Here is a 25,237-nt window from a genome sequence, read left to right as displayed (position 1 = left end):
CCGCCGTATGCCGTACAGCTGGGCATAAGTTTCTTTCAAGCTTTCAAGTTTTTGGCTTAAATTTCCACACGAACTTAGTGTGGATTCCCATCCCATGTTTTCCTTCACCGTAAAGCCATGGTGAAACTGACATTCAATTCCGCAAGACTTGAATCCATTGGCGTATCTAGGGTTATTTTTCAGGGGTGGCCTGAAGATATCAGTATTATAGAATTTTGAATCAGTAGAACACGGACCACCCGTCCCCCCCCTCTATATACCTACGCCTATGCTTAAATCACTTGTTTAATTACCACGAAAACATTAAGGCTACTTCAGTTGTCGCTTTAAAAAGATCGAATATAAATTATAATGTACCAATGAGAACTTTTAAAATATACTGATGTGATATATGATGATGTGTGTAGGTTAGGTCGGTCATATCATTAAAATAGATCCTATTAAAATGATATCAACGTTTACTTAGTCTAAAACTGTCAGCTTTAGTTAGATAGAAATAAGCAATTAATATAGTTTATGATTTGTAATTTAAGTCCGTTGACTTCGAATTAAATGAGTTATTAGCGCAAGTGTGCTGGCGCGTTCATATGCGGGAGATTTATATCACGTCATCATCCTTAATTTTCCTGACACTACAGAGATCCTTATCCGTATAATTCACTACCACTGTAAAGTATTCTGTTATGATGCGCCTTTTGGAATTATTATCTTCATTTAGATTTATGTGATATTGTTGGTACAATGTACCTTTTGAGCGACTATAAAACAATGTAGGAGTTTACGGCATCAGAAGATTTTTATCGTCTATTTGGTATTTATAAACGTATCTCTCTCTCAATTATACATTGTTATTGTTTTGTTGTTCCTTGCCTACGCTACGCTGTAGCGGTAGGTACTACGCGAACGAAGCGTTACTAATTCGTTTCGAGCTTAGATGATTCGAGCTTACCGCGATCGCGTTGACACTTGAAGGGCTACTACGAAATTCGAAAATCCTCGCAAATACTCGCGTATTAAATGACATAAGCGACAGCGGGACGGCAACATACTACGAACTTTCATTTTAGTATTTTGTAGTAGCCCGGCTGTATTGTCTTGACATTCCAGAACGAGTTCATTTAATCATAGAATAAGCTTTTGATAATTTGATTGTGAATATTCTGGGGAATGACGTATTTATATAGTTTTAGAGCTACATTTAACGCGAGTTACCGGTGATACTTGGTAATTCGGTGATACTGCGTTATTATCTTACGTTGAGTTCAATAGTGAAATGCAAGCAATTAAATCGCTGCCAACCCAATTGAAAGTATCAAAACTGATAGCTGCCATCGATTTTATAGCTCGCATTTCCTCATAGTGCGATCTGTGTAAAATAAAAAAGCAGTAGGTATCACCGAATTACCAAGTATCATAGATAGGTACCTAAGCTAAGATTTGCCCTACCACTGAGACCACTTGCAATATACTTAAGTAAGACTGTTCTCCGACAGTTGATAAAAATTGAAAATTCAGGGACGTCTAAAGCTAACTATTACAAATCCGGCCCGTTAATTATTTTTTAACTGATAAGAGACAATTATTTTAAATAATTAATAACTGATAACAGAAAACAACACGCAAACGCTTGAGTCGGATCCAAAGGTTTCCAACATATATTCTTGTGTACAACTTTTCAATGTTTCATCGCAATTGGATCAGTAGAGGTTATTATAGGGAACGACTCACGCTTGAATACCTGTTTTTTTTGTCGTACACACAACCAATGTAGGTTTCACCAATTATTCAGCGTTTTCAAATGATTTGTATATATATGAATTAGAAAGTCAATTATATGATCTGACTCGAGCTTGAAAAATTTTTTTTAGCAAACTGTTTTAGTCAGCGTATGCAAAAAAATAAAAACTAAGACAATCTTTTAATGATTATAATTATGATATAATTCACGAACAGCGAGTTACAAATTAATTCCTTCACCTCGACGGAGATCGTGGCCGCCGCTAAAAATATTAGCTGAGAAGAGACAGAGCAATATCAAGGTCGTCGCGGGTAATTTCGGGGCTTGCAGACGACTACAACTTCCTTATACAGTTGTTATTAAAACATATGTATTATTATAAAAGATTTTCTCAATAAAGTTAACGTAATTGCTCCATTAAATGTCGTTTTTTTTAAGAAAATATAATAATTAAGTATGTATATGTTGCCTCAATTTACTTTAATTTTACTGAAAGATGTTTTACAGACAAGGCAGCCTGATGACGTTAACTTTTGCGCTTTTGTTAAATCAAATATTAAAATTTTCGCTTCAGCACCTCAAACAGGCAGGCTTTGCTATTAGAAATCAGTAAGAAAACATTTTGCTCACTCCGTGAGACAATGAAACTTTTTTTTTAATGCTGAGGTTAGTGTTGGGCCTACGCACTGAATTCCAAATTGATTCCAAATATTTAAACTTCACTTTGATCTGTCTCTCACTGTTCACTTCAATACGAAAAAGCGAGAGATAGGATCAAATGTGTTGATTACAATCTATCTATATATATATAAAAGAAGAAACTGACTGACTGACTTATAGATCAACGCACAGCCCAAACCGCTGAACCTATTAACTTGAAATTTTTGGAATATATATTGCTTAATAGCTGTAAACGCGCACTAAGAAAGGATTTTTCGAAATTCCCACGGGATAGAAAATAAATGGGATTTATATTTTCACTTAAAAATGACCCTATTTCCGTAACAATAATTATTAGAAACATCAAATTTGACATGCAAATAGATAATACTAACAGCTAAAAACAGTTTTCAGGACTTTTCGAAATTCCCACGGGATAGTGCATAAATTGGATTCATATATATATATTTTTTTCAATTAATGACCCAATTTCCGTAACTATAATTATTACAGACTTCAAATATGCCATAGAAGTAGGTGATTATAATAGTAAAATCAGTTTTAACGATTTTTGGAAATTCCCACGGAATAAGGAAAAAACGGGATATTTATATTCAGTTCAATGGGATCGATTTTTCGTTTTACTGGTCGTAGAAAGCTGAAATTTGGCATGTCGGTTCATTTATAAGTATAGGAAAGCATTAAGAGATAATTTCCTGAAATTCCCACGGGAAAGGCAAAAAACGGGATTTTCCGTTTGACTGGTCGTGGAAAGCTGAAATTCGGCACGTAGGTTGCTTGGGTAGTGTTAAGGAGCATTGAGAGAGGACTTTCCAAAACTCCCACGGGAACGGGGAAAAACGGGATTTTTCGTTTTGCTGGTCGTAGAAAGCGAAATTTGGCAAGTGGTTTTCTTGGGGAGTGTAGGGGAGCATTAAGAGAGCATTCCCAAAAATTCTTACTGGAACGGGAAAAAATGATTGTAGAAAGCTAAAATGAAAAATTAAAAAGTTTCTACAGTAAGTAGGCCACAACAGGCTCTTTAACCGACTTCAAAAAAAGGAGAAGGTCATGCATTCCACTGTTATATATTTTTTTATGTATGTTCATCAATTTGTCGGTCAATTGTGGAACTATTAAAAAAAAAAATATTCGAAAGAGTAAACTCCCATTGTCACCAAATCTCTTTATTGTACAAAAGGTTACAGAAAAAAAATATGTTTGTTGTTTGTTTGTATGTTTGTCCAGCTTTCACGTCAAAATGGAGCGACCGATCGACGTGATTTTTGACATAGAAATAGTTTACAGGCCAGAAAGTGACATGGGCTACTTTTTATCCTGAAAAAATGCACAGTTCCCGGGGGAAACAGCGCGCGATAACCGAATTCCACGCGGGCGAAGCCGCGGGCAAAAACTAGTCTTACATAAAATTTATGGTATTAAAATATATCGATACCTAGAAAATTACAAAACAACAAAATATTTCCAAAATGTAAATTTTCCCGCTTTTTTAATAAAGTATGCAACCTCGTTGCACGAAAGCCGCTTCTCTGTTTTTTTTATAAAATAATTCCGTATAATGCATCTACAGTTGGGATAAATATTTGTCAAATTGAATGAATTTGTAACAAATGTATTTATGTTTATATAATAGAAAGAAATATAAATAAATAATAATATAAATAGCCTTTGATTTTTTGAGTTTCATAGTTGTTTTAAAAATCGGATCACTCTGTAAAAAGTTATGCCTGGTAAAAGTTATACATTACAATCAAGGACTGAACAATCAATCATCCCCTGTTTTCCTACCCGTAGGATAGGCTTTCCAATAAAAAAAGGATTTTCATAATCGGACTACTCTGTATAAAGTTATGCGTCATACATTAAAAATATATTTATGTATACATGCGCATGCGTATACGTGTCGACTTGAGAACCTCGTCCGTTTTTTTTCGTCGGTTAAAAGTGAGTCGAGATGTACCTAATCGGTATAAATAAGATAAATAAATGTGACATAATTGTAAACATTTCAACTGAAAGCCAGTCTAAAAATATGCGCGGAAGCTTGAACTGTTTATAAAGCGTGTCACTTATTCGCGATCAATTTAATGTTATTAAGTATCGTAATAGTTTAGTGTAAATAATCTAAGATACAAAAGTTTGATATCAACCATTTTTTATCAACTTTTACGATAGATTGCTTTTTCCGATGCAGAGACGTTCATTATTGAGGAGTCCTGGTGCTTCACCACCCGTCTTACCATATGCATTACAAGTAGCATAAATTGCTTAGCAACTATGTCGAACTAATTAAACTTCAACCCGTGAAATACTTGTTATTGAGAAGTAACTCCGATGGTCAACTGTGGTCTTCATCATCAGTTCCACTTCACCAAATGATGATTTTCAAGAGCAAATGCACGAGTTACCTACTACTAAATATATCCAATTTACTATAGGTGTCCCTACAACATTTGAAGAGTTCCCTCGATTTCCTTAAGATCCAATCATCAGATCCTGATTTGGTGCTTATGGGAACTAATTGAAGACATTCCTAGACGAATGCAAAAAAAAATTCAAATCGGTTCATAAATTACCGAGTTCTGAGGTAACAAACATAAAAAAAACACAACCGAATTGATAACCTCCTCCTTTTTGAAGTCGGTTAAAAACGCGTATGAAAACAATACACAACGAATATTACATACATAAAATCTGACCTAAAATATAGTGAAATAATTTGAATTTCATTATTGTACTCGTATTGGGTCCCAGACATTAAATCTGTGTGCCGAAACATTTGATTGAGCTTGCACCTAATGACTTATTGATTGCTTTTGACGTGGTATTGTATATCGATATACGGATATAAAATGACGACGCGGCGGTCGGTAGCGCTCACAATTTATAAATTAAATTTGGCTCGCGATTTGATATTGCCTGATCACAGGGATCGTTAGTATTATTAAGCTGTATTAATAGAACAGACGCAAAGGGTCGTGACGAGTAAAATGTCACTGGTATGGCTGCTGTTTGACTGAGAGGTTTATGGCATCGTTTAACCGGTCGTTGGTCTTTGCGCTCAGAATCCTACTAATCCTATCCTACTAATATTATAAATGTGAAAGTTTGTGAGTGAGTGAGTATGTGAGTGAGTGAGTGAGTGAGTGAGTATGTTTGTTACTTTTTCACGCTGAAACGGCTGGACGGATTTGGATGAAATTTGGCGAAAAGTTAGTTTATAACCTGGATTAAAACATAGGATACTTTTTATCCCGGTATTCCCACGGGATAGGGATAAAATCTCGAAATAACAACATCTGAGCTTAGAGTCATGAAATTTGATATGTAGGTAGTTGGACATTTGGAATAACAGATAGGTGACTTTTTGACCCGATATTCCCACGGGATACCTAGGGATAAATCTTGAAATAACAACCGCAGGCTTAGACCCATGAAATTTAGTATGTAGGTAGCTGGACCTCTGGAATAACACATAGGCTACTTTTTATCCCGATATTCCCCGGGATAGGGATAAAATCTTGAAATAATAACCGCTGGGCTTAGTGTCATGAATTTGGTATGTAGGTAACTGGACGTCTGGAATAATACGTAAGGGACTTTTTGACTCGATATTCCCACGGGAAACCTAGGGATAAAATCTCGAAATAACAACCACTGGGTTTAGGACCATGAATTTTAGTATGTAGGTAGCTGGACCTCTGGAATAACACACAGACTAATTTTTATCCCGATATTCCCGGATAGGATAAAATCTTGAAATAATAACCGCTGGGCTTAGAGTCATGAAATTTGGTATGTAGGTAGGTAGACGTCTGGAATAACACATAAGCGACTTTTTGACCCGATATTCCCACGGGATACCTAAGGATAAAATCTCGAAATAACAACCACTGGGCTAAGAGCCCTGGTAATATTTGGTATTGTAGGAGAGCTGGATGTTCTGAAAAACACATAGACGACTTTATGACCCGATATTACCACGGGATACCTAGGAATAAAATGTCGAAATAACAACCGCTAGGCTTAGAGGCATGAAATTTGGATGTAGGTAGCCATATGTCTGGAACTACACATAAGTACGCTACTTTTTATCCCGATATTCCCACGGTATAGTTTTGTAACTAAGGGACCCCATACGTCCCTGTATTATTATTATTATTATTTCGTATTTTTTTCTTTAATTGTATACTGTAGTTTCTAAGTATTTTATTTGTAATTATTTTATTTTGAAAAAATGACTTTCTGCCAAGTTTCTTGCGGCGCATTCTTCTTGGCAATGATGGTCTTTCCGAAAGCGCTGGTAGTATAAAAAATGACGTGTAAAAGTGCCCATTGCGGCCTATTTACTGAATAAATGATTTGAATTTGAATTTTGCATTTGAATTTGGATAGGGAAAAATTTTGAAACTTCAGCACTGGGTTTAGAGTCTTGAATTTTGTACAGTTATCCACAACACAACCTCAATGAAGACCACGATATAAATTTTGGAAATTTCCAGGGGAATTTTGTAAAATCCCGAAAATTTCAATTGCAGCTACCACACCGAATAGTTTACGCGTGCGAAGCCGCGGGTAAAAGCTAGTTATTACATATAACTTTCAGATTATGTAAATTCTATAATTAGCATTCGTGGTCATATAATTGTCTTTTTGTTGGGATAGTGCACAGAAATAAATAAATGCGTGGATGAAGTAAACAAATAAAGCTTTGCGATTTTGTCGTACCAGCAGGCAAATAAGTGGTCTATCAAGTTTTAATGAATGAATATACGCTAAAGTCGAACTTTCATAAGTTGACAGACACGTCTGTTGGCCTTATTGTTTTGTGACATGCAATCGATTATCAACTTTAGGGTGGTAGACTTGTAGACCACATACTCGTATTTGGCTGATGGTACCGCAAATATCAGGTCATAAATAAGGAAACTGGTTTACCACGCATCACGGATTCAATTTAATCCTTATCTATATTTTACACAGTACGAGTCTTAAAGAAATTAACTTAAAGTTAATATAACCTAACTAACAAAAAGTTGGAAAACCCCCAACTTTGTGTTTGTAAGTAATACTACGTTTTAACGTTACATAATAATAAGAAATAAAATAAATATCACGGGACAATTCACACCAATTGACCTAGTCCCAAAGTAAGCTTAGCAAAGCTTGTGTTATGGGTACTAAGCAACGGATAAATATAATTATATAGATAGATACATACTTAAATACATATTAAACACCCAAGACCCGAGAACAAACATTCGTATTCTTCATACAAATATCTGCCCTGACACGGGAATCGAACCCGGGACCTCAAGCTTCGTAGTCAGGTTCCCTAATCACTAGGCCATCTGGTCGAACATGTTAAAAAACAATTGAAATTAATATTCCGGGACTGAGTCGTCAACAAGCCTATAACTTAGCTACTCTACTATCACACGTGCACGACAGCTAGGTATGTCTTTGTGCAGAAACCTAAGCTTCTCTACTTTCAAATAAATGAACATAATAACACACGGACACAAAAGCCACCAATACAACACAAGCTGCTAATAGATACGATCAACCTCTTACATACTTATACGAGTTTTTTCTCAAAGATACACTGAGCGCATAACCATAAAACATATGTTACGAGTATATGAAGTAGGACCAAAGAGAATATAACCATTACGTTCTAAGTAGGACTAAGCAGCAGCCTTTTTGTAGCGGCAACACTTCTTATTATTATTTTTTCTAACCTGTATATAGGTAGAGTCATTCAAGATGACGCGTGCCGTGGTTCTTATTACAATGTCATTAATGGCTAATTTTGACAAAATCACGCGTCTTCGTGGATGGCACTAGCTTATAATGTGTCACTGCTGTTATAAATAAAATATTTTCTTTCTTTCTTTCAAACATGTACTTATAATATAGTAGTACTTACTCTTCGTAACTTGTTCATAATATCCCATTATTTTATGTTAAGCTCTAGCTTGACAAGCTTTAGTTTACCATATTTTTTTAAAGTTCATTGACAATATTATAAATGCGAATGTTTGCGAGTGTGTGTGTTTATGTTTGTTACTCATCCACGCTGAAACGGCTGTACGGATTTGGATGAAATTTGGTATGAAGGTAACTGGACATCTGGAAAACCACATAGGCTACCTTTAATCCCGATATTCCCACGGGACCGGTAAAAAATCTCGAAATTTCATCCGCTGGGCATAGTCATGAAATTTGGCACTGTGTTTTATAATGCAGCGTCAATAAAGACCGCGATCACAGAATAAGTAATAGTACAAGTAACCACGATGTAGTTTTTGGGAATTCCCACAGAACTTTAGTAAAATCCTGTAATTTCAATTCATCCGCTGGATCTAACGATTTACGCGTGCGAAGCCGCAGATAAACACTAGTTACAGTTAATTTTATTTGTGTCAGACAAGAGTATGACGACACCTAAAAAATTGTTTTCATATTTTATAGCTCCCGCAAAGTTATGCAACGGTCGGCTACGCGTAGCTGTTGTGATTTTCATTTTACAGTAAGATAAAGTGAGTTCCGATTGTGTCGGGATTACGTAATATTGCTCGGGCCTGGAACGCGGAACCCGCAAGTGGGACGATCACAACACAAGTGCTCGGTGTCAGGCGAAATGGGGCGACGGTATCCACACACTACATAAAATATGTTATTTCTCGTAAACTGTGATGAGTTAGCATTGCGAGCGCTTTCGACTTTATACCTTGAAGACGAGTGGTTTTGTCAAAATTACAGATTACCTAATGACGTTGCAATAAGAACCACGGCACGCGTCATCCTGAATATTTACTCTCACCAGCATCTATATGTAACACAACGAAGCACAGGTAGGTACCATCAGCCAAACATGTGGTCTACCACCCTAAAACAATAATGCCAATATACTTACGTATCTGTCAACTTGAAAGTTCAACTTTAGCCACATATTTATTTGATAGGATCTTGTTTAAAAATTGATAGACCACTTATTTGGCTGATGGTACATACATATTTTACTTTAACTTTTTGTCATGCTAACAACTGTAGCGCGGCACGTAAAGACCCTTAAGAAATATATGTGTCAAATATCAAGACAGTCACTACAAGTAAGGATGTATATCAAATCAACTAGTCTGTTAGTGTTTAAAAGTCGCTTTTATATCCTTCATGCGGCAATTTCTAAGAATCCCTAATTCTTAGTGCTTCTCTGACCTCTTTGACTCATAAAAAAACATCATCATCATATCAGCTGTAAGACGTCCACTGTTGGACCCCCCATAAGAAATCCATAAGAAATATGTCTGCCAAATTTCCAGTCCCTAAGGTGTTTTAGTACCTAGTTAAGGTTATACGTTGTCTGACTCAATTAGAATATAAAAATGTATTCATTCGTTATCCCGCAGGACTTTCATTAACTACATATTAGTAATCTGTGCGCGTTAGCAGCCACGGAAAAAAGCGTCCCAGATGAATATAAATACGAGGTTTGAAGTATGTATTTTCATTTGACGACCGGATGGCCGAGTGGTTAGAGAACCTGACTACGAAGCTTAAGGTCCCGGGTTCGAATCCCGGCCGGGGCAGATATTTGTATGAATAATACGAATGTTTGTTCTCGGGTCTTGGATGTTTAATATGTATTTAAGTATGTATTTATCTATATAAGTATGTTTATCCGTTGCCTAGTGTCCATAGTACAAGCTTTGCTTAGTTTGGGACTAGGTCAATTGGTGTCAAGTGTCCCATGATATTTATTTATTATTTATTAAGTACCTATCTGGTAATTATACTTACGAAGACCACTTTGAACAGAAAATATCTAATACCTTTAAACGAGCAATTCTTGTATAAATATTTTAATATTTTTTAATCTATATAATTGTTATCGTTTCTTTTTATACTATATTACAATAAATCTACTTAATTGCTTACGAATTACTAGGATTATAATTATTATTACTAGCAATTCTTGTATATATATATTTCGGGGATCCCGGAAACTGCTCCAACGATTTCGATGCTATTTGGTATGTAGGGGTTTTCGGGAATGACAAATCGATCTATAGCTTGGTCTTATTTCTGGGAAAACGCTTATTACCGAGTTTTAGCCCAAGCAAAGGTACTAATTATTAATCCCTTCTCAGTGCAGTTCATCTTTATGACCCCAAAGAATATGTTTGCCAAATTTCAAGTCTCGGGCTACAGTACCCTTAGTGTAAGTTTTCGGATACAAAATACGTCTCGATCGCGTTCTCGTTAAAATCTCAATTTGTATGGAAACACGAACAGCGCCTCTAGCGGAACGTTTGCGATGTTCGTGTTTCCATACAAATTGAGATTTTACGCGAACGCGATCGAGACGTATTTTGTAACCGAAAACTTACACTAAGGGTACAGTAGTTTCGATTGGGCAACGATGAATTAGGTAGACAGGAGTCAGGACAGGACATTTTATTTTATATGTATACAGATGACATTTATACCTTTTGTTGTAAAGTCGGTCAAGCAAGTATTTCATCGGATTTGACAACTCTTGTTTATTAGTCAGAGCAATTATATCACCTCTCAATTGCTAGCAATAAACCACGCATATATAACGGTTTTTTCAGAGAGAGATTTCGCTGAGAATAACTAATGACAACTAAGATAAAACAGGGTACTTGGCAATTGGAATCAACTATCGTGTTCTAGTCTAGTTAATATTTTCGAAATTATTCATGTGATCCAGTTTTGCTGGCAGGTTAATCTGTTCCCAGCGGGTGATATGAGCAGTACTCGCACATGTAAGTGATTTATATTGTAGATTGCTAAGAACTTTCAATAAATCACGATGCTTTTTAGATCCGGCTCGGAAAAGTCTTGTTTCTATTTCGGTGTATATACTTACATACGCAGACAGTTGTATTTTCTATTTAAGGCAAGTGGATATGAATAAGTATTTAATAATAAATAGTCTGCCTTATAGAAGTTTTGTGAAATCTTAAGCCATGTTATTTGTTCGAGAAAACACAGAAGAGAGCATCAGAGATTTAATGAAAAAAAAACCCGACTGTCTTAAAAAATAGGCTAGAACTTTGTTAAGTAGGTAGCTAACTTAAAGTTCAACAGTCGGGACCCATTAGGTAAGAATTTTTGAGCGTCACGATTTAAATGGGTCCTGACTGATGAACTTTAAGTTAAAAGTTCGAGCCCACTAGACTTGTTTTCTTCGGCAGTCGGGTTTTTTGATTTTTTAAATTTTTGTTTTATTTCACACTTTTTTAATAGTCCTGTGAAAATGGTAGATTAATACCAGTATAACCCATATATTTAGAATGGGCTAATTATTAGCTTTAATTTGATACCCCACTCGATTGGTTAGAATAAAAATCATTTTTTGAAAACATAGGCGCCAAAAGTCCGCCATTTTGATTTTTCAAGAATTTCATGTACTCGCGTCATCAAGACGAATCCAATGACGTATCATTTATCGAAATCGGTTCAGCCGTTGAGTAGTTACGAGAGGACATAGGAATAGACATATATATACATACATACGCGTCAAACACATAACACTTCTTCGCAGTCTGGTAAAAAAACCGGCTGATTTGCGTCTTAAATCGAGCTTATAACAGCTGACAATATCACAAGACTAGAGAGTTTAAAGTGTCGAAACTTGAGTCGATAAAATGAATAATTTAAAATATTAATCAAAATTAATGTCATCATTAATCCGATTATTACGCTAATTTTGATGAGAATATTAGTGCAATTCTAGGTTGGAATATTATTAGCCATTTAAGTAAGGTTAAATTAATAAGTACCGATATAACTCAAGATTAGGTCCCATCACTAAACAAGTCTCTGGTGTTACGTTTCATGCATATTTCGTTTCTCCATTTAATTGTGCTTTGAATTCAATTAATTGACTATAAAAATCTGATAGCTTCAATTTATTTCGTATAACATATTTCTTTATGTTCAAATATTTTACGCCAGTCATATTCAGGCTACAACTGAAATATAAGTACTTCTATATATATTTAGACCGCAGCAATTTTTTTCGAGTAAAACGAAACGTGCATCAAGTGTCACCCGCACCATGCTACAATGAAAGCACTGTAGTCACTTCATTAAGCTGTTGGAAGTTTGTAGTTATAAGAAAAACGTATAACTGAACAATATTCATTGTAAAAAACATTATTTTTAATTGAATTCATTCGTAAGGGTCCGACCACAACTAAAATCAATGGCGCTTATGAAGTATATCCTGCCTGACCCATTTAACAACTATGATGTTTCTGAATATTGATACTGAAGTTCAAAGTAACTTCCGCCAAGGGGCTTTACTTTTTTTATACCTTTCGTCTGGCGAGCGTGTCTGTCACACACTACGCAGATGCGATAATATTTTATCTGCGTATAAAATTTAATTACTTAACTGAAACTATCTCACACTACACTGTGTAGATACGATAATATCGACCGCTTACTTTCTCAACCTCGTATCTACCCGAATAATAATAATAAATAAAATAAAAATGTTAATTTCAACTTAGTTAGTGTAAAACTAATGTTAAATACTCGTATTGTGCGAGAATTAATGTTTTTATTTTAACGTAGACATTTAATTTTTTAATGCTTTTTATGAGGGTATTTTTACAAAGTATATTAACAAGATAAATAATAGTCTACGTGACTCGTTAGATGTTATCAGCGTATAATGACAGCTCATTATTTCAATAAAAAACTAACAGTAAGTATTGAGTATGTTAACCAAAATAATACAAGCCAATTAAGAACCTAACAGACTACACAAAGTAAGCGTCCTCTGCCCTCCGTACTAGTTAAAACTGTATCACGGAAGGGCAGGATCCACCGTCCTCTTTGCAATCAATGAGAATCAAAATCAACCGCAAATAAAAAAATCAATATCAATATTAAAACGAAAAAAAAGGAGGAAACAATGACCTACCTTAATGGTATATAACAAATTAACAATCTATCGTACAGTCGAGTTCATAAACTTGTGAGCAAAAATTTGATTAAAAATATCTGAACACGCTTCTACGCCATTAACAATAAAGTCTTGTTCAGACATTTTTGATCTAAATTTTGATCATAAGTTTATAAACTCGACTGTACTTTACATAAAGATAATTCTAAAGCAATTTAATGTGGCCAGATACGAGTTTGAGAAAGTAAGCGGTCGAATACGATCTGTGATATGACACTTCACTCTAATTTGTATACACAGATAATATCCGCACCATCTTTCAATATATGTTCAGTCTCCACAGATACTTTACGATAAAATATAAATTATGTGCGCTGTGTGTGTGTTAGTCCATTTAGAAGTGATATTGAAAGATATGCGTTCAGATACAGATATCTTACCATATCCGCTTAGTGTGTGGCTTAATTATCTGAAACTATCACATACTAAGCAGATACGGTAAGATATCTGTATCTGACCGCATATCTTTCAAAATCGCTTCCTATGTAATTTAATGGACTAACACACACAGCGCAGATAATTTATATTTTATCGTAAAGTATCTGTGGTGGCGGTATGTATTGAAAGATGGTGCGGATATTATCTGCGTATACAAATTAGTTAGAGGGAATGTGTCATCTCGGATTTGACATTTACTTTCTCAACCTGGTATCTGGCCACATTAAATTGCTTTAGAATCATCTTTGTGTTAAGTACCATAAAGTGTTAATTTGTTGTATACAATTCGGGTAGATAAGAGGTTGAGAAAGTAAACGGTCGATATTATCGTATCTGCGTAGTGTGTGAGACGCATAAGACCTTTCGACAGTGGCAAATAGCTGACAGGTCGGTATAATGTAATTGGTCATCGACAATACAGCTCAGCGTTCTCATAAATTCGAATTGGATAAATAGTACACAATTCTATGAAAACATAAAAACCAGATAATTTAAACATATTTACTTACCTGCATACAAAAATACAACAGTAACCTAAATGATATGGGGATGATATTTGTAAAGTTAGTGCTGGCAGAGAGCAAAATGATTATCACGACAGTAAATCTAACGCAAAGCAACAAACATCACATAAATATACTTAATTTGTCTTTACATGAAATCACGCACAGGCATAGGTATTGTTTGGATGGAACTAGTTCAGAGTGGAATTCAAATTTTATATTGACGATATCTCACCAAGCTGTTGTTCGTGGAAGTTGGGGGTGTTGCCGAGCGCGGGGGCAGCGCTCGCGGAAGGCCCCGCTGTCTCGCCACCTGCGTGAGTAACGCTATTAAATCTGATTTAATTTCAATCAATTTTCTCAAGACATGCCGCCCTTAGTGATATTATCCATAAGTGTGGGATGCAACTTGTATTGAACATCGAACTAGGGTTTGCAAGATCTCGAACCACTCAAAAATATGTGACTCCGGCCTTATTACGTCGGAACGGAATAAGAGTCTGTGGTACTTATTTTTAAAGTTCATATTTTTACACTTGACTGTACCTCCCATCCCATAAAAGTGAAGTGGGGGTGATTTTTTTTTTCGACTATCTCTATGGTGTAGGCGTGTGGGGTATCGTTGGATAGGTTTTTAAAACCAAAGGGGATTGCTAAGACGTTTTTTTATTCAGTGATTTGTTTGCGAAATATTAGATTATTATATTTAATTCTTTTCAAAGAAAGGTGAAGAAAATGACAAACACGGAAAACTATAATATTGGCTGTTAGGTATTATTTATTGGTTAGAAATGCTTTTTTGGAATTAATTGTAACAATTAGTTTAGGTCGATTCTGATGGCAATTAAAAATAATATACTTAGTCAACATGCGATTGTAAAAAGCAAGTTGTTCTTTGTTACATAACATAACTACGTTTCTTTTTGTCTCCATCGTCTAATACTGCGTGAAATAATCTCAGTAGGTATAATTTAAAGCCGTAAATCTATCAAAAACAAACGGAGATACCATAAAATCTACCAAAAATTACTTTGAAAAAATCAACAGACACCGAAGCAATGCCAAACTATATGTTGTCGGAATCGGGAATAAAAATACGTGCAGTGACGTTTGAAGTCCAGCCAAAATAATCGTCGATAGTGTTCGTCGATCGGTTACTCATGATCACGAGGAGCTACGCCCTGGCATCGATCTTCACTGTGAATCGTAATGGCCACTGATCAATCATGTATTTGTAATGAATAAATATGCACATCCGTATTGAACTTTGCAGTGATTTAGAGGTTAAGTACGTGAACTTTCTCATTATGAAGAATACCTACCTTTAGTAACAGAAGCATAACTAACTCGTAGATTGTTACTTCACTTCACTGTAGGTATTTTTTTTCTAGAAACCTAGGTAACTAACTGCTTTTTATAATAGATAACCAATGTAAGAGATTTATTTTGATAATTCAACGAGTTTCAACGTACCTACCTATTTATTTCTAGTAAGGCGTGTGTCTCTTTAAGTTAATTTCAGTGGCAATAGGTGCTATTAATTCTGTAGGTACAGGTGAGCGTGGAGTGATTGGCTGCTGTCCAGACAGGAGCAACCGCATCGTGCGCCCACGCACCAATGTTCTCAACAAATAAACAAATACGCACAAAGCATCTATCCACTTACCCATTATAATGTTCATTCGGTTTACAATAAATCTTTAAACAGGTTAACTTCGTGACTTTTGTAGATATAAATAAAAGACTGATGATTTTCTTTTACTATTTTATCGTTCACGTTCTCGTACACCGATAATTTACTTCATGAACTAACGCAAATGTGCCACAGAGGTCAATATTCCCATATTACTGGCGGATTTGTACTAACATTTATTTATGGATTTTTGCAATCTTTTGATGATACCTAATAATATCCGTTACGTTAGAGATGATTTAGGTACGGTCGTAAAAGAACTTTATCTCGAAAAAGACGTATGACGTATGAGTGACGCTCGAGTTGGTATTATTCTGCCTCCAGGAAACGACATCTCTATACCACCATTGCGACTTCTATTAAAATAATTTCAAAATAATTACTTACCTTTTTTAGACGCGCTCCGAGATGATAAAGCTTCCACTAAAAGTCGCTGGTTCACCCCGCACAGGTTCGCTGTCAATTTTTCACACTTTCGATGGCAGTTAACATCGCAGTCTAAAACAAAATTAACCGTACGTCGAGCCGCTAGAGGAGGACTGTTGCATAGACATTGTGCATTTCGTACGAGTATCATAACTAAGCTAAGCCGTGCAAAAGCAGCCGTGCATTGGCAGGAGTTTTTGTACATACACGTTAGAAGGTGGTTAGTAGGTTGGTGTCACGGAGTCAAATACAGAATGTGTGTTCCTTTATTAAAATGTAACGGTGCAGAAAACAAAATATCGTTACCTTTTTTGATGTTGACGAAACCTGCCGGTGAAGTAGGCGCTGAAGAATCAAATCCAGAGTCGTTCGATCCCGTAGAAGTCCTGCCGTCCGTATTGTTTTCACACTCGAAAAACTCTGCAGAACCTTCACTCGCGTCCGACTCGTCCGCATCTTCTTCGTCTGATGAATCCTCTTCGGAAGAAGAAGACTCAGATGAACTCGATGAATGGATAACTTGAGGACTTTTCTTTTGAAGGGGGCGAGGCGTGGCTATAAGTGGCCGTACTGCCAGTTCCTCCTTAACCGGCTTTTTAGATACGACTGGCGGCGGTACGATTTCTTTTAAGGACTGTTTAAGTTCTTCATTTTTCTCGCTCGTAGATTTACTTTCAGCCTTTTTACTCTCTCTTGACTTTTGTTCTTCATTTATAATTGCAGTTTTTTCTTTTGGAATGTTTACTGATTCTATTTCTGTTGGTATTTTTGGAATAAGTTCAGAAGGTTTCATTTCAGAAACAAGGTTGTCCGGTTTGTTTGGTATGCCGTCAACGATTTCATCTTTTTCTTGTGTAGTTTCCGAATTATCTTTTTCTTCTGATTTTGAACGTATCTCTAGTTTCAAATCAGTATTAACTTTGGTAGTGTCAAGTTTAAATTCAGCAGATATATATTTTTCTTGAGACTGTACATTTGTAGTTTCATTGTGTACAAGGGCGTTATTTTTATTACCGTGTACCGGACAATTTTTTTCAGATAATTTATTTAATTTTTGGCTTGTTTGATTACTGGAATTAACGACATTATTTTCATTTTTACTGGCTGCGTATGATTCGGTATCTTTAGTTCGTACAGTTAAAATATCGTCTTTAGTAAGGCTTTTATTGGTTTTGGGATTAGTACTTTTTGTTTCTGGCTTACTTTTAATTTCCTGAGTCACAGGAATAGTGTTAACCCTCTCTTCGCCGCTGAAGCTAGCAGTTTGAGGCGATACCGGTCCTACCTGTGTATTTTCAGTATGGACGGTTAAATTGTCAGCCACTGGTTTATTTTTTTGGCTGTTACTATCTGTTCTGATGGGAGTGATTTCTGGTATAGTAATTTTACTATATTTATCAATTTTATTAGAAGTTGTTTCTGGTATGGTAATTTTACTACATTTATCTGATTTATCTTGTATGATATCCGCTTTCAATGAGGTTATCGTTTCAACTTTATCGATCTCAGGTATATCAATTTTATTAATTATAGATTCTACGGGGTGTTCATCAGTCAGTATGCGCTCGCTTTCTTTTAGTCTAGAAGGTAATTTATTAGTTTCCTTGTCAGTTTCACTTTTACTATTGCATTCTGTTAATTTGTTTGTTGATGGATTTTCAATTCTCGTTTGAGATTGTGAATCATCTTTAATATTAACTATCACAGCAGGACTTCTTAACTCCAACTGAGAACTAGATCCCATATTTTTTCCCGATAGATTAATTTGTATTTTAGCTACAGGAATTTCTTCTTCAGCAGTTGTAATACAATCCAATGTATTTATTGTATTATCAATAACTTCTATGTTTGTGGTAGCAATAACGTTTTGGAAGTTATTTTCAATTTCGGCTACATTATCATCTGAAGTTTTGTTATCAACGTTTGCAACCGGGTAAGTATCATTTGCTTGTTCAAAAACATCTTCATTTGCGCTAGATCCTTCATCGTCAGGAAACCAGTATAGCGCTCTCCTCCGTTGTTCCCTAGTGTCTTCAATAAACTGTTTTCTTTTCTGTAAATACACTGTCTCCCTTTTTCCAATTTTATCCCAAAAATTACCCTCATCCGGTTCAGGGGAAGGAACATTATTATCACATTCAGGCTTTTTTCTTAAAAATTTCGTTTTACTTTTTCTAAGTGCATTGGTGATTGTTTTATTTGTTTGATTTATCGCCTTTGGGCTTTCATCGAAATTGTCATCTACTGTACAACTATACGAAATCTCTTTTTTCAACTGTCGTGGTTTTTCTTCGACCGTTACTTCCTCAATTTTGAATTTTAATGGACTAGCTGGAGGAGAAACCGCTACAGATGAAGTAATTTTCGCTTTTAACTTGGGTTTTAATTGAGTGTTTTCGTATTTGACAGACGATCTATTTTCTTCAATTGCAGGCAAAGCTGAACACATTGCTTCCCGAGGAAATTCAGTGATGGAATCCAATCTACCACCAGATGAAGACCGTTTCAAACTGCGCCTTTTTGTTGAGTGTTTAGGCTCTTTGAGGTCTTTGGATGTTCTAAGGCGATCATGCAGTGAATTATCTGATTTTGTTGTTTTTAATAGGTTTTTATGTTCATTTATTTTTTTGCTGTTAGTTGCTGATTCATCCGTTACACCAACTTTGCTCAAATCTAATGTAGCGGTACTCAAATTCTCACTTCTGATTAACGAGTCTAACAGATTGGCTTGTTCCGCTAAAATTTCCATTGAACAGCGTCTATCGGGTGATTTACTGGTACCAGCTGACGGCGTCGGTGGTTCACTTAAACTAGTAGGTGTTTGTTGCTTATTGCGGAGTTCGTTAACAATATTTTCGCTATCACTGTCATTGTTATCTTTTACAATGAATTTCTCTACCAATTTAGCTCCTAGACTTTTCTTTTCTTTTTTGTCTACGTATATTAAGTCTTGCGAGAGCTTTTCTCTCCATCCTTTTGATTCTGTTGTATCCGTATTTCCAGCGTCCACTTCAACATTTGTTTCAGTATTTTGTATAGCATTTTCAGACTTCCGAGGAGAATCTCTTTCTTTTCTTTTGATTGTGTGTAGCCTTACGACAGTTCGGCCTCGCCTTATAGTACTTCTTTGTACCCCTGGCGACGAGTCAATTCCAGTTTCAGGTTTTCCATCTATGCGAGGCATAAACGGGCCAGTTTCATTGTCAGCACTCGGTGCTTCAGTTGGCAGTTGTGCAGGTGGTGGCGGTGGTGGCGGACTTTCATCTTTCGGACGGTATTTGTTTTTTGATACATCAATGTCAGCCGTATTGATGTTTATTGGGCGCGGAGTATAGCTAGACGATTTGAAGCTTCGTTTAGAAATAGGTATCCGCCTAGGACTACTAATTCTTACGGGACTCGACGTGACCCTTTCCGATATGGTACTGAGCATGGGTGAGTAGTTCCTCCCGCTGCTGGTGATCCATCTCGAGCTGACCGGTGCTCGGGAATATCCTCCAAGAGATGAATGGTTACTATAATTGGAGCCGGGGTTGAGATACGCGGCACTGTATGATGATCCTAAAGGTGTTTTAGAACTGTAACTGTATGGTGCACTGTACGAGGAGGATCCACTATAGTACATGTTCGATATATGGTCGGAGTATAGAGGCATCGTGACGCGTCGCGGCGGGCGGGCGCTGCGTGTGGCGGCATGCGGGCTCGCTCGCGCTGACTGGCGCGCGGCGGCGGCGCAGCGTGCGCGGGCGCCCCTCCCCGCCGCCCGCGGAAGCCGCGCCGCCCGCCCAGTCGCAGGTGATTGATTGATGATTATCAAGGAGACAATAATAGCTCATGTGATTTTTCCCATGATGTCGGAAGGAAGTTTAGTTTTATGTGTCGTCGCTAATGAGCTATTATTAAATTGCGTCAGTGATACAAATCGTTACACACCACTGTGTATTTTTAAACGTGTTCAGTCTGTAGGTACAGTCTACTATCTTTATTTATTTTATATTTATAGTTTTTTTTCACTATATGGCATTTTGCCATTAAGTACTAATTCTAGATATTGACAAAAAAAATAGGTAGGTATGTTATAATATTATTTTCGTTAAAACTTAAAACAATTTCGGTGTAAAGTTTCAGAACAGAACAGTTTTGTAAAGAAAATAAATTTTACACATCTCATGCTCGTAAACTTCGTATTTATTCAAGATATAACCTAGGCGACATTAAATTACTTTTTGTACTCTAATGCATAAAGTAAAATTTTCATCTAAGATCAAGGTTTTATCTAAAACAAAGTTAAAGTTTTTATTTTTAATAATTCGTGTTGATGAATACGTATGTAGTTTTTGTTACATTATTTGATTCGTCATACATGTAAGTATTTATCGACGGTCTAACTAGTATTATTTGATTGATTCAGTTCCTTTTGAAGAGAAATTTAAGTAATTGTATGTAAAATATTGTTGCTTATAAAATTATAGGACAAATTACTCAAAAAGCTCTTGCGCAACTCAAGCCTATTTTTTATTTATATTTTGAGTCATTGTTAAACCGTTGAAAATATAAATTTGTTTTAAAATTGTAGGCAGATAAAACAAGTGAAGGAGACTCGATATTAAGGATTAAGTATTTTGTTTTGATAACAACAGCAGACACTGAACCCGTTACGTTGATGGTTGAGCGAGACCCACACTTTATGGTGAAGGCTAGACGTGCAATAAATACTGCGACCCATCAATATGATCCATACTGATGGTTTTCAATCTTACATTTCTTACTTCAAATATTCATTTTCGTCAATATAGGTATGCTTGACTATACGATAAGTAAATACCACAATATGTGATAAATATCTGAAGATCATGATATTAATTTGTACTTACGTCGAGCCTTCGCCTACCTAACAAATAACTAGCATCACCTTCGTGGAAGAATAAAAATAATGAACTAGTTTCTCGTCTTGTGGGAATACAAAATTAAATTCTTACTGCACCTATGTGACACAAAGGTGTTTGCCAAATTTCAAGACTCCAGTGGTTTGGACTATAGTCCAGTGCCAGTCAATCAGTCATGGTACTGCTTATATGCATAAATGTAAATATTTTCAAAATTGCTTTCTTGGGGTTGGATATAAGGCTATTAAATAACATTTTAGGTATATTTTACAAATAATGATTCAACCTTATCATATCTGCAGGAGCCCAAACTTGGTATGTTTTGTAAATATTTTTTATTTTAATTTAAAACAAGTGACTGAAATATAATGATGTGATTTATTTTTCGAATTGGCTTAAGTAAGCCCTTTCAGTAGATACCACACACGATAGGTTTCAGAACATTAATTGTAATTGCCTTGACAAACTCCGGACCAGAAAGTGCTAAGATAAAAGTGATGCTACTTTTGATAATTTTTGTTGCGTCATTAATTATTCTACACACAGATTTGCACGCTTGACTAAGAGCCTTGTGTCAATCAAGGTATAATCACGGTAGCAGTGCTATAAATACGTACATAGAAATCAATTAAGCAACCGCCCCCATGTTGGATCTTATCCCATGTCAAGTAGACGCGCGTGATGGTCCCTTGGCAATTGGAATAGCACAGTTTCATTATTATATACACACCCATTGCGAGGCTCCGGGCGGCAGGTCTGTCAATTTGCTTGGGTTGTTGAGGCCCCTGCAAGAGCGAGGCCCCGAGCGATTGCCCTGTTCGCCACCCCCTAAGGCCGCAACTGTACCTGCACACCAGCTCTTCCTGAAACTTGAACTACCAGTTTCCAGTCTTCCAGTTGTAATGATGTCCATTAATTTCCTTTTCTCTTCAGTCCTTGTGCGCTCTTATTTCTCCGAACCATTGGCAAGAAGAAATATAGGTGAGCTTCTCATTATCACCCCTACGATAAATGGTTCCACCTGGAGCGCATAAACAAAATAAATAAGCTGACTTTGTGAGTATTGTGATTAATCAAATTCTTATGTGCTGCCAAAATCTTCTATCACGCCTGTCATCCGTGGTGAATCTAAATATGGAAAATTACTTGACTCTTGGACGATTTTATTCTTGGAATAAATTCAATGTTTACCATCATAATTCAGCGAAATACTCACTTGCATCTTGCATGAAAGTAGATAAAAATGCGTACTTTGTACTAGCTTTTCCATTTCTTCGTTTCACTGACGTATTTCATTATGTTTGAAATCAAACGTACCAGTGCTCGTCACTGTCCCAATAGTTGGCATCTTTAATCTTATGTCATTAGCAATAGAGCTGACAGCAGGGTGTCGTCTATTGGGCTTTAGCGTGTCGAGCACTCGGACTTTTACCTAATGTGGGTTACATCTTGAAATGCAATCTTTCAATAGCTTTAGGGTAGAGCTTGGTGATCTAATAGATCTGATGTTCAATTACCATGATTTGGTGCATGCAATTCAGTTATTTTGCAGAAAGGAAAATCAAGTATAGACAAGGAATTTTCCTCTATAATTACCTTCTACCTGCAGTGTTAATAATTATGCTTAATAAATGACGAAAATCTTATTATTACAGTTAAGGCTATAAACTGGCAATTTGAGTAAGAATTCTAGATGCCGAGTGGGAGTCATAGCAAAAAGGCAGTTAGCGATATCATTCAAATAATCATTCAACATAACACCTAACAAAATTATTTGTTTGTTAAGTATTTATTTGTTACTGACAGCAAAGCCACTCTCAAACACGATTAATTCCTATTACTAATATATTTAAGGAAAAAAACAAATATATCAAACTAGAGTCTTGTGTAAATACATATGTAACACACCGTAATATGACGCTTAAAGTAGTTTTGGTTACATATTGTAAAGACTTTAGCAGTATATAGGTTTTTCGCCTTTTAGGAACAGTGGAATTAAAAAAATAAGATAGCAAAAAAGTACCTGCTAAATAACAATTAACCTTGCTATATTTGCTACCTATTTTTTTTCAACTTTGTTGAACGCTTACACCTAAGATGAAAAAAGTTTGTGATACATTGAACTTAACGTGTGGCGGTTTTGTCGCAACGGGGTACCTAGGTACGATTCTTTTATGGTGTACCAGTATTCGGTGAGCAGCGTGTTTCAGAGGCAGACGACGTGTAATAATTGTATTTATTTTGAGAGTGAACATATTGTTGTTCACTCTCAAAATAAATACACATAAATAGGTACTAAGTATTTCGAGTTACTTTCTAGCGTATCGTCACCGTGGATCCGCCGCCGCCGCCGCCCTTGCCGACCACCGAAAATGCAGCCTTAATCTTCTAAAAAAATATGTAACTCCACTTTTAAGCAATGCCAGAAAACCGTCAATCATTAAGGCCAATTTCTGAGGAATGACGCAGCAACGTTTCTCCAATTAAAGCAGCACAGCTCATAAAGAATGAAATCATAGTAAAGAGGGCCGATTTTTCAAATGACATCTTTGAAAATAAGTAGAATTTGAAAGTGTAAACCAGTTGTAAATTTAATTAGAGCCACAGTTAATTTGTAACAAGACAGAATGTTATGTGATATGAAACAAAATCGGCCTCGTGAGTTGATTTTTTTTTACAAAATATTGAATAACACTGCACACATGTTTGAAATTATTATCAGCATTTTTTTTATTTAAAGGTTGCTAGAAAGATATGCAATTGTGATTGCAAGCGCGTTAAATTATATGACCTTTTATACGACCTGAGGCCGCATTGCGCCTAACGTTTCTGATGCTCGCGATCGCAATCTAATGACAGATTTCGCTACAAAAACTGTCATTTGATTGCGACCGCGAGCGTCAGAAACGTTAGGCAATACGGCCTCTGTTTTGCTTTAAACGGACTGCTGAACACAAAACAAACAAACTCGTGACTACTTACTTTACTTTACTTACAGCTAATCAAGCTAGTTCAAGCGAATTGTAAAAGATTGAAGAAACTCAAAATCGTAAAGTGCAAAAATTAAACTTAAGTATTTGTCTCTCATTTGTATATTGTTGCTGGTTGACAATGGAACTCAGTACAGTGAACTTGCTTACAAACTTTTTTGACCTGCGGCGCCGGCGGCAGGATGGTGGTTCTGAAGTCCCGACGCAGTCATAATGGTCAGAATACGCGCTACTTAAGCTCTCGTAAAACATATTAAATTTTTGTTCAACTTACGATTATAACGCGCAAAACACACACAGGACGAGTGCGAGTCGGAAGACGGTTATGTTGCGGCGGGAACATAGCCACATAAATAGGCCCGCCGCACTTTCGATCCGACCCGCACCCGTCCTGTGTGTGTTTTGCGCTTAAGACAGGAATGGGTTGATAAGTTTCGATATTTTCGAAAGATCTTTTTCACACCTGTGAAACACCTGCGCGTGCGCAAACACGCGCGTTCGCGACGGCGACGCTCCCGCATTATGTTCTAGTCAGACCGTTCCTGACTTATAATCGTAAGTTGAATCGTTTCATTTCGCAATTGATCAGAATACACTCTGTATATTTATCCTACAGAGACCTATCCGACACAGGAAAATAGCCGTACGAAGACCGTGACTTCAGTTGGGGCTCCAAAATCACCGTATGACTCGGTGGTCACACGTTGGCTTTAGTAGGTAGTCGTTTGTTTTGGTTTTGTTAAAGCTGAATAGGTTAGGAAGTTCTACTAGCGTTCCAACCGCTATCAGTCTCCTGTCGCATATATTGAAGAAATGAGATACCGTAAGCAAAAAAATTTAATAAATCGTATATATCGCATGCACACCATATTCTTTA

At 36.3% G+C, this 25,237-nt stretch overlaps 1 protein-coding gene across 4 annotated transcripts in view; it reads right to left on the bottom strand.

Annotated features, from left to right (window-relative positions):
* Positions 1–25,237, bottom strand: part of Pkcdelta (Protein kinase C delta) — a 58,567-nt gene that overhangs the window by 11,044 nt on the left and 22,286 nt on the right. Inside the window, exons 1-3 of one of the 4 annotated variants that reach the window (XM_074095139.1) lie at positions 16,791–20,222; positions 16,446–16,556; positions 14,601–14,678 (exon numbers count right to left, since the gene is read on the bottom strand). In XM_074095139.1, coding sequence (XP_073951240.1) covers positions 14,601–14,678; positions 16,446–16,556; positions 16,791–20,139 — 3,538 coding nt within the window. In that variant the 5' untranslated portion in view covers positions 20,140–20,222. Of the gene's footprint in view, positions 1–14,600; positions 14,679–16,445; positions 16,557–16,790; positions 20,223–25,237 lie in introns of those variants that run through there. The other 3 variants (XM_074095142.1, XM_074095140.1, XM_074095141.1) reach the window with 3 other exon arrangements.

The sequence above is a fragment of the Choristoneura fumiferana genome, chromosome 12 (assembly GCF_025370935.1).
Source record: "Choristoneura fumiferana chromosome 12, NRCan_CFum_1, whole genome shotgun sequence".
Lineage (NCBI taxonomy): Eukaryota > Metazoa > Arthropoda > Insecta > Lepidoptera > Tortricidae > Choristoneura > Choristoneura fumiferana.
The sequence above is the reverse complement of the archived record's forward strand: the minus strand, read 5'-3'. Positions and strand labels throughout refer to the sequence as shown.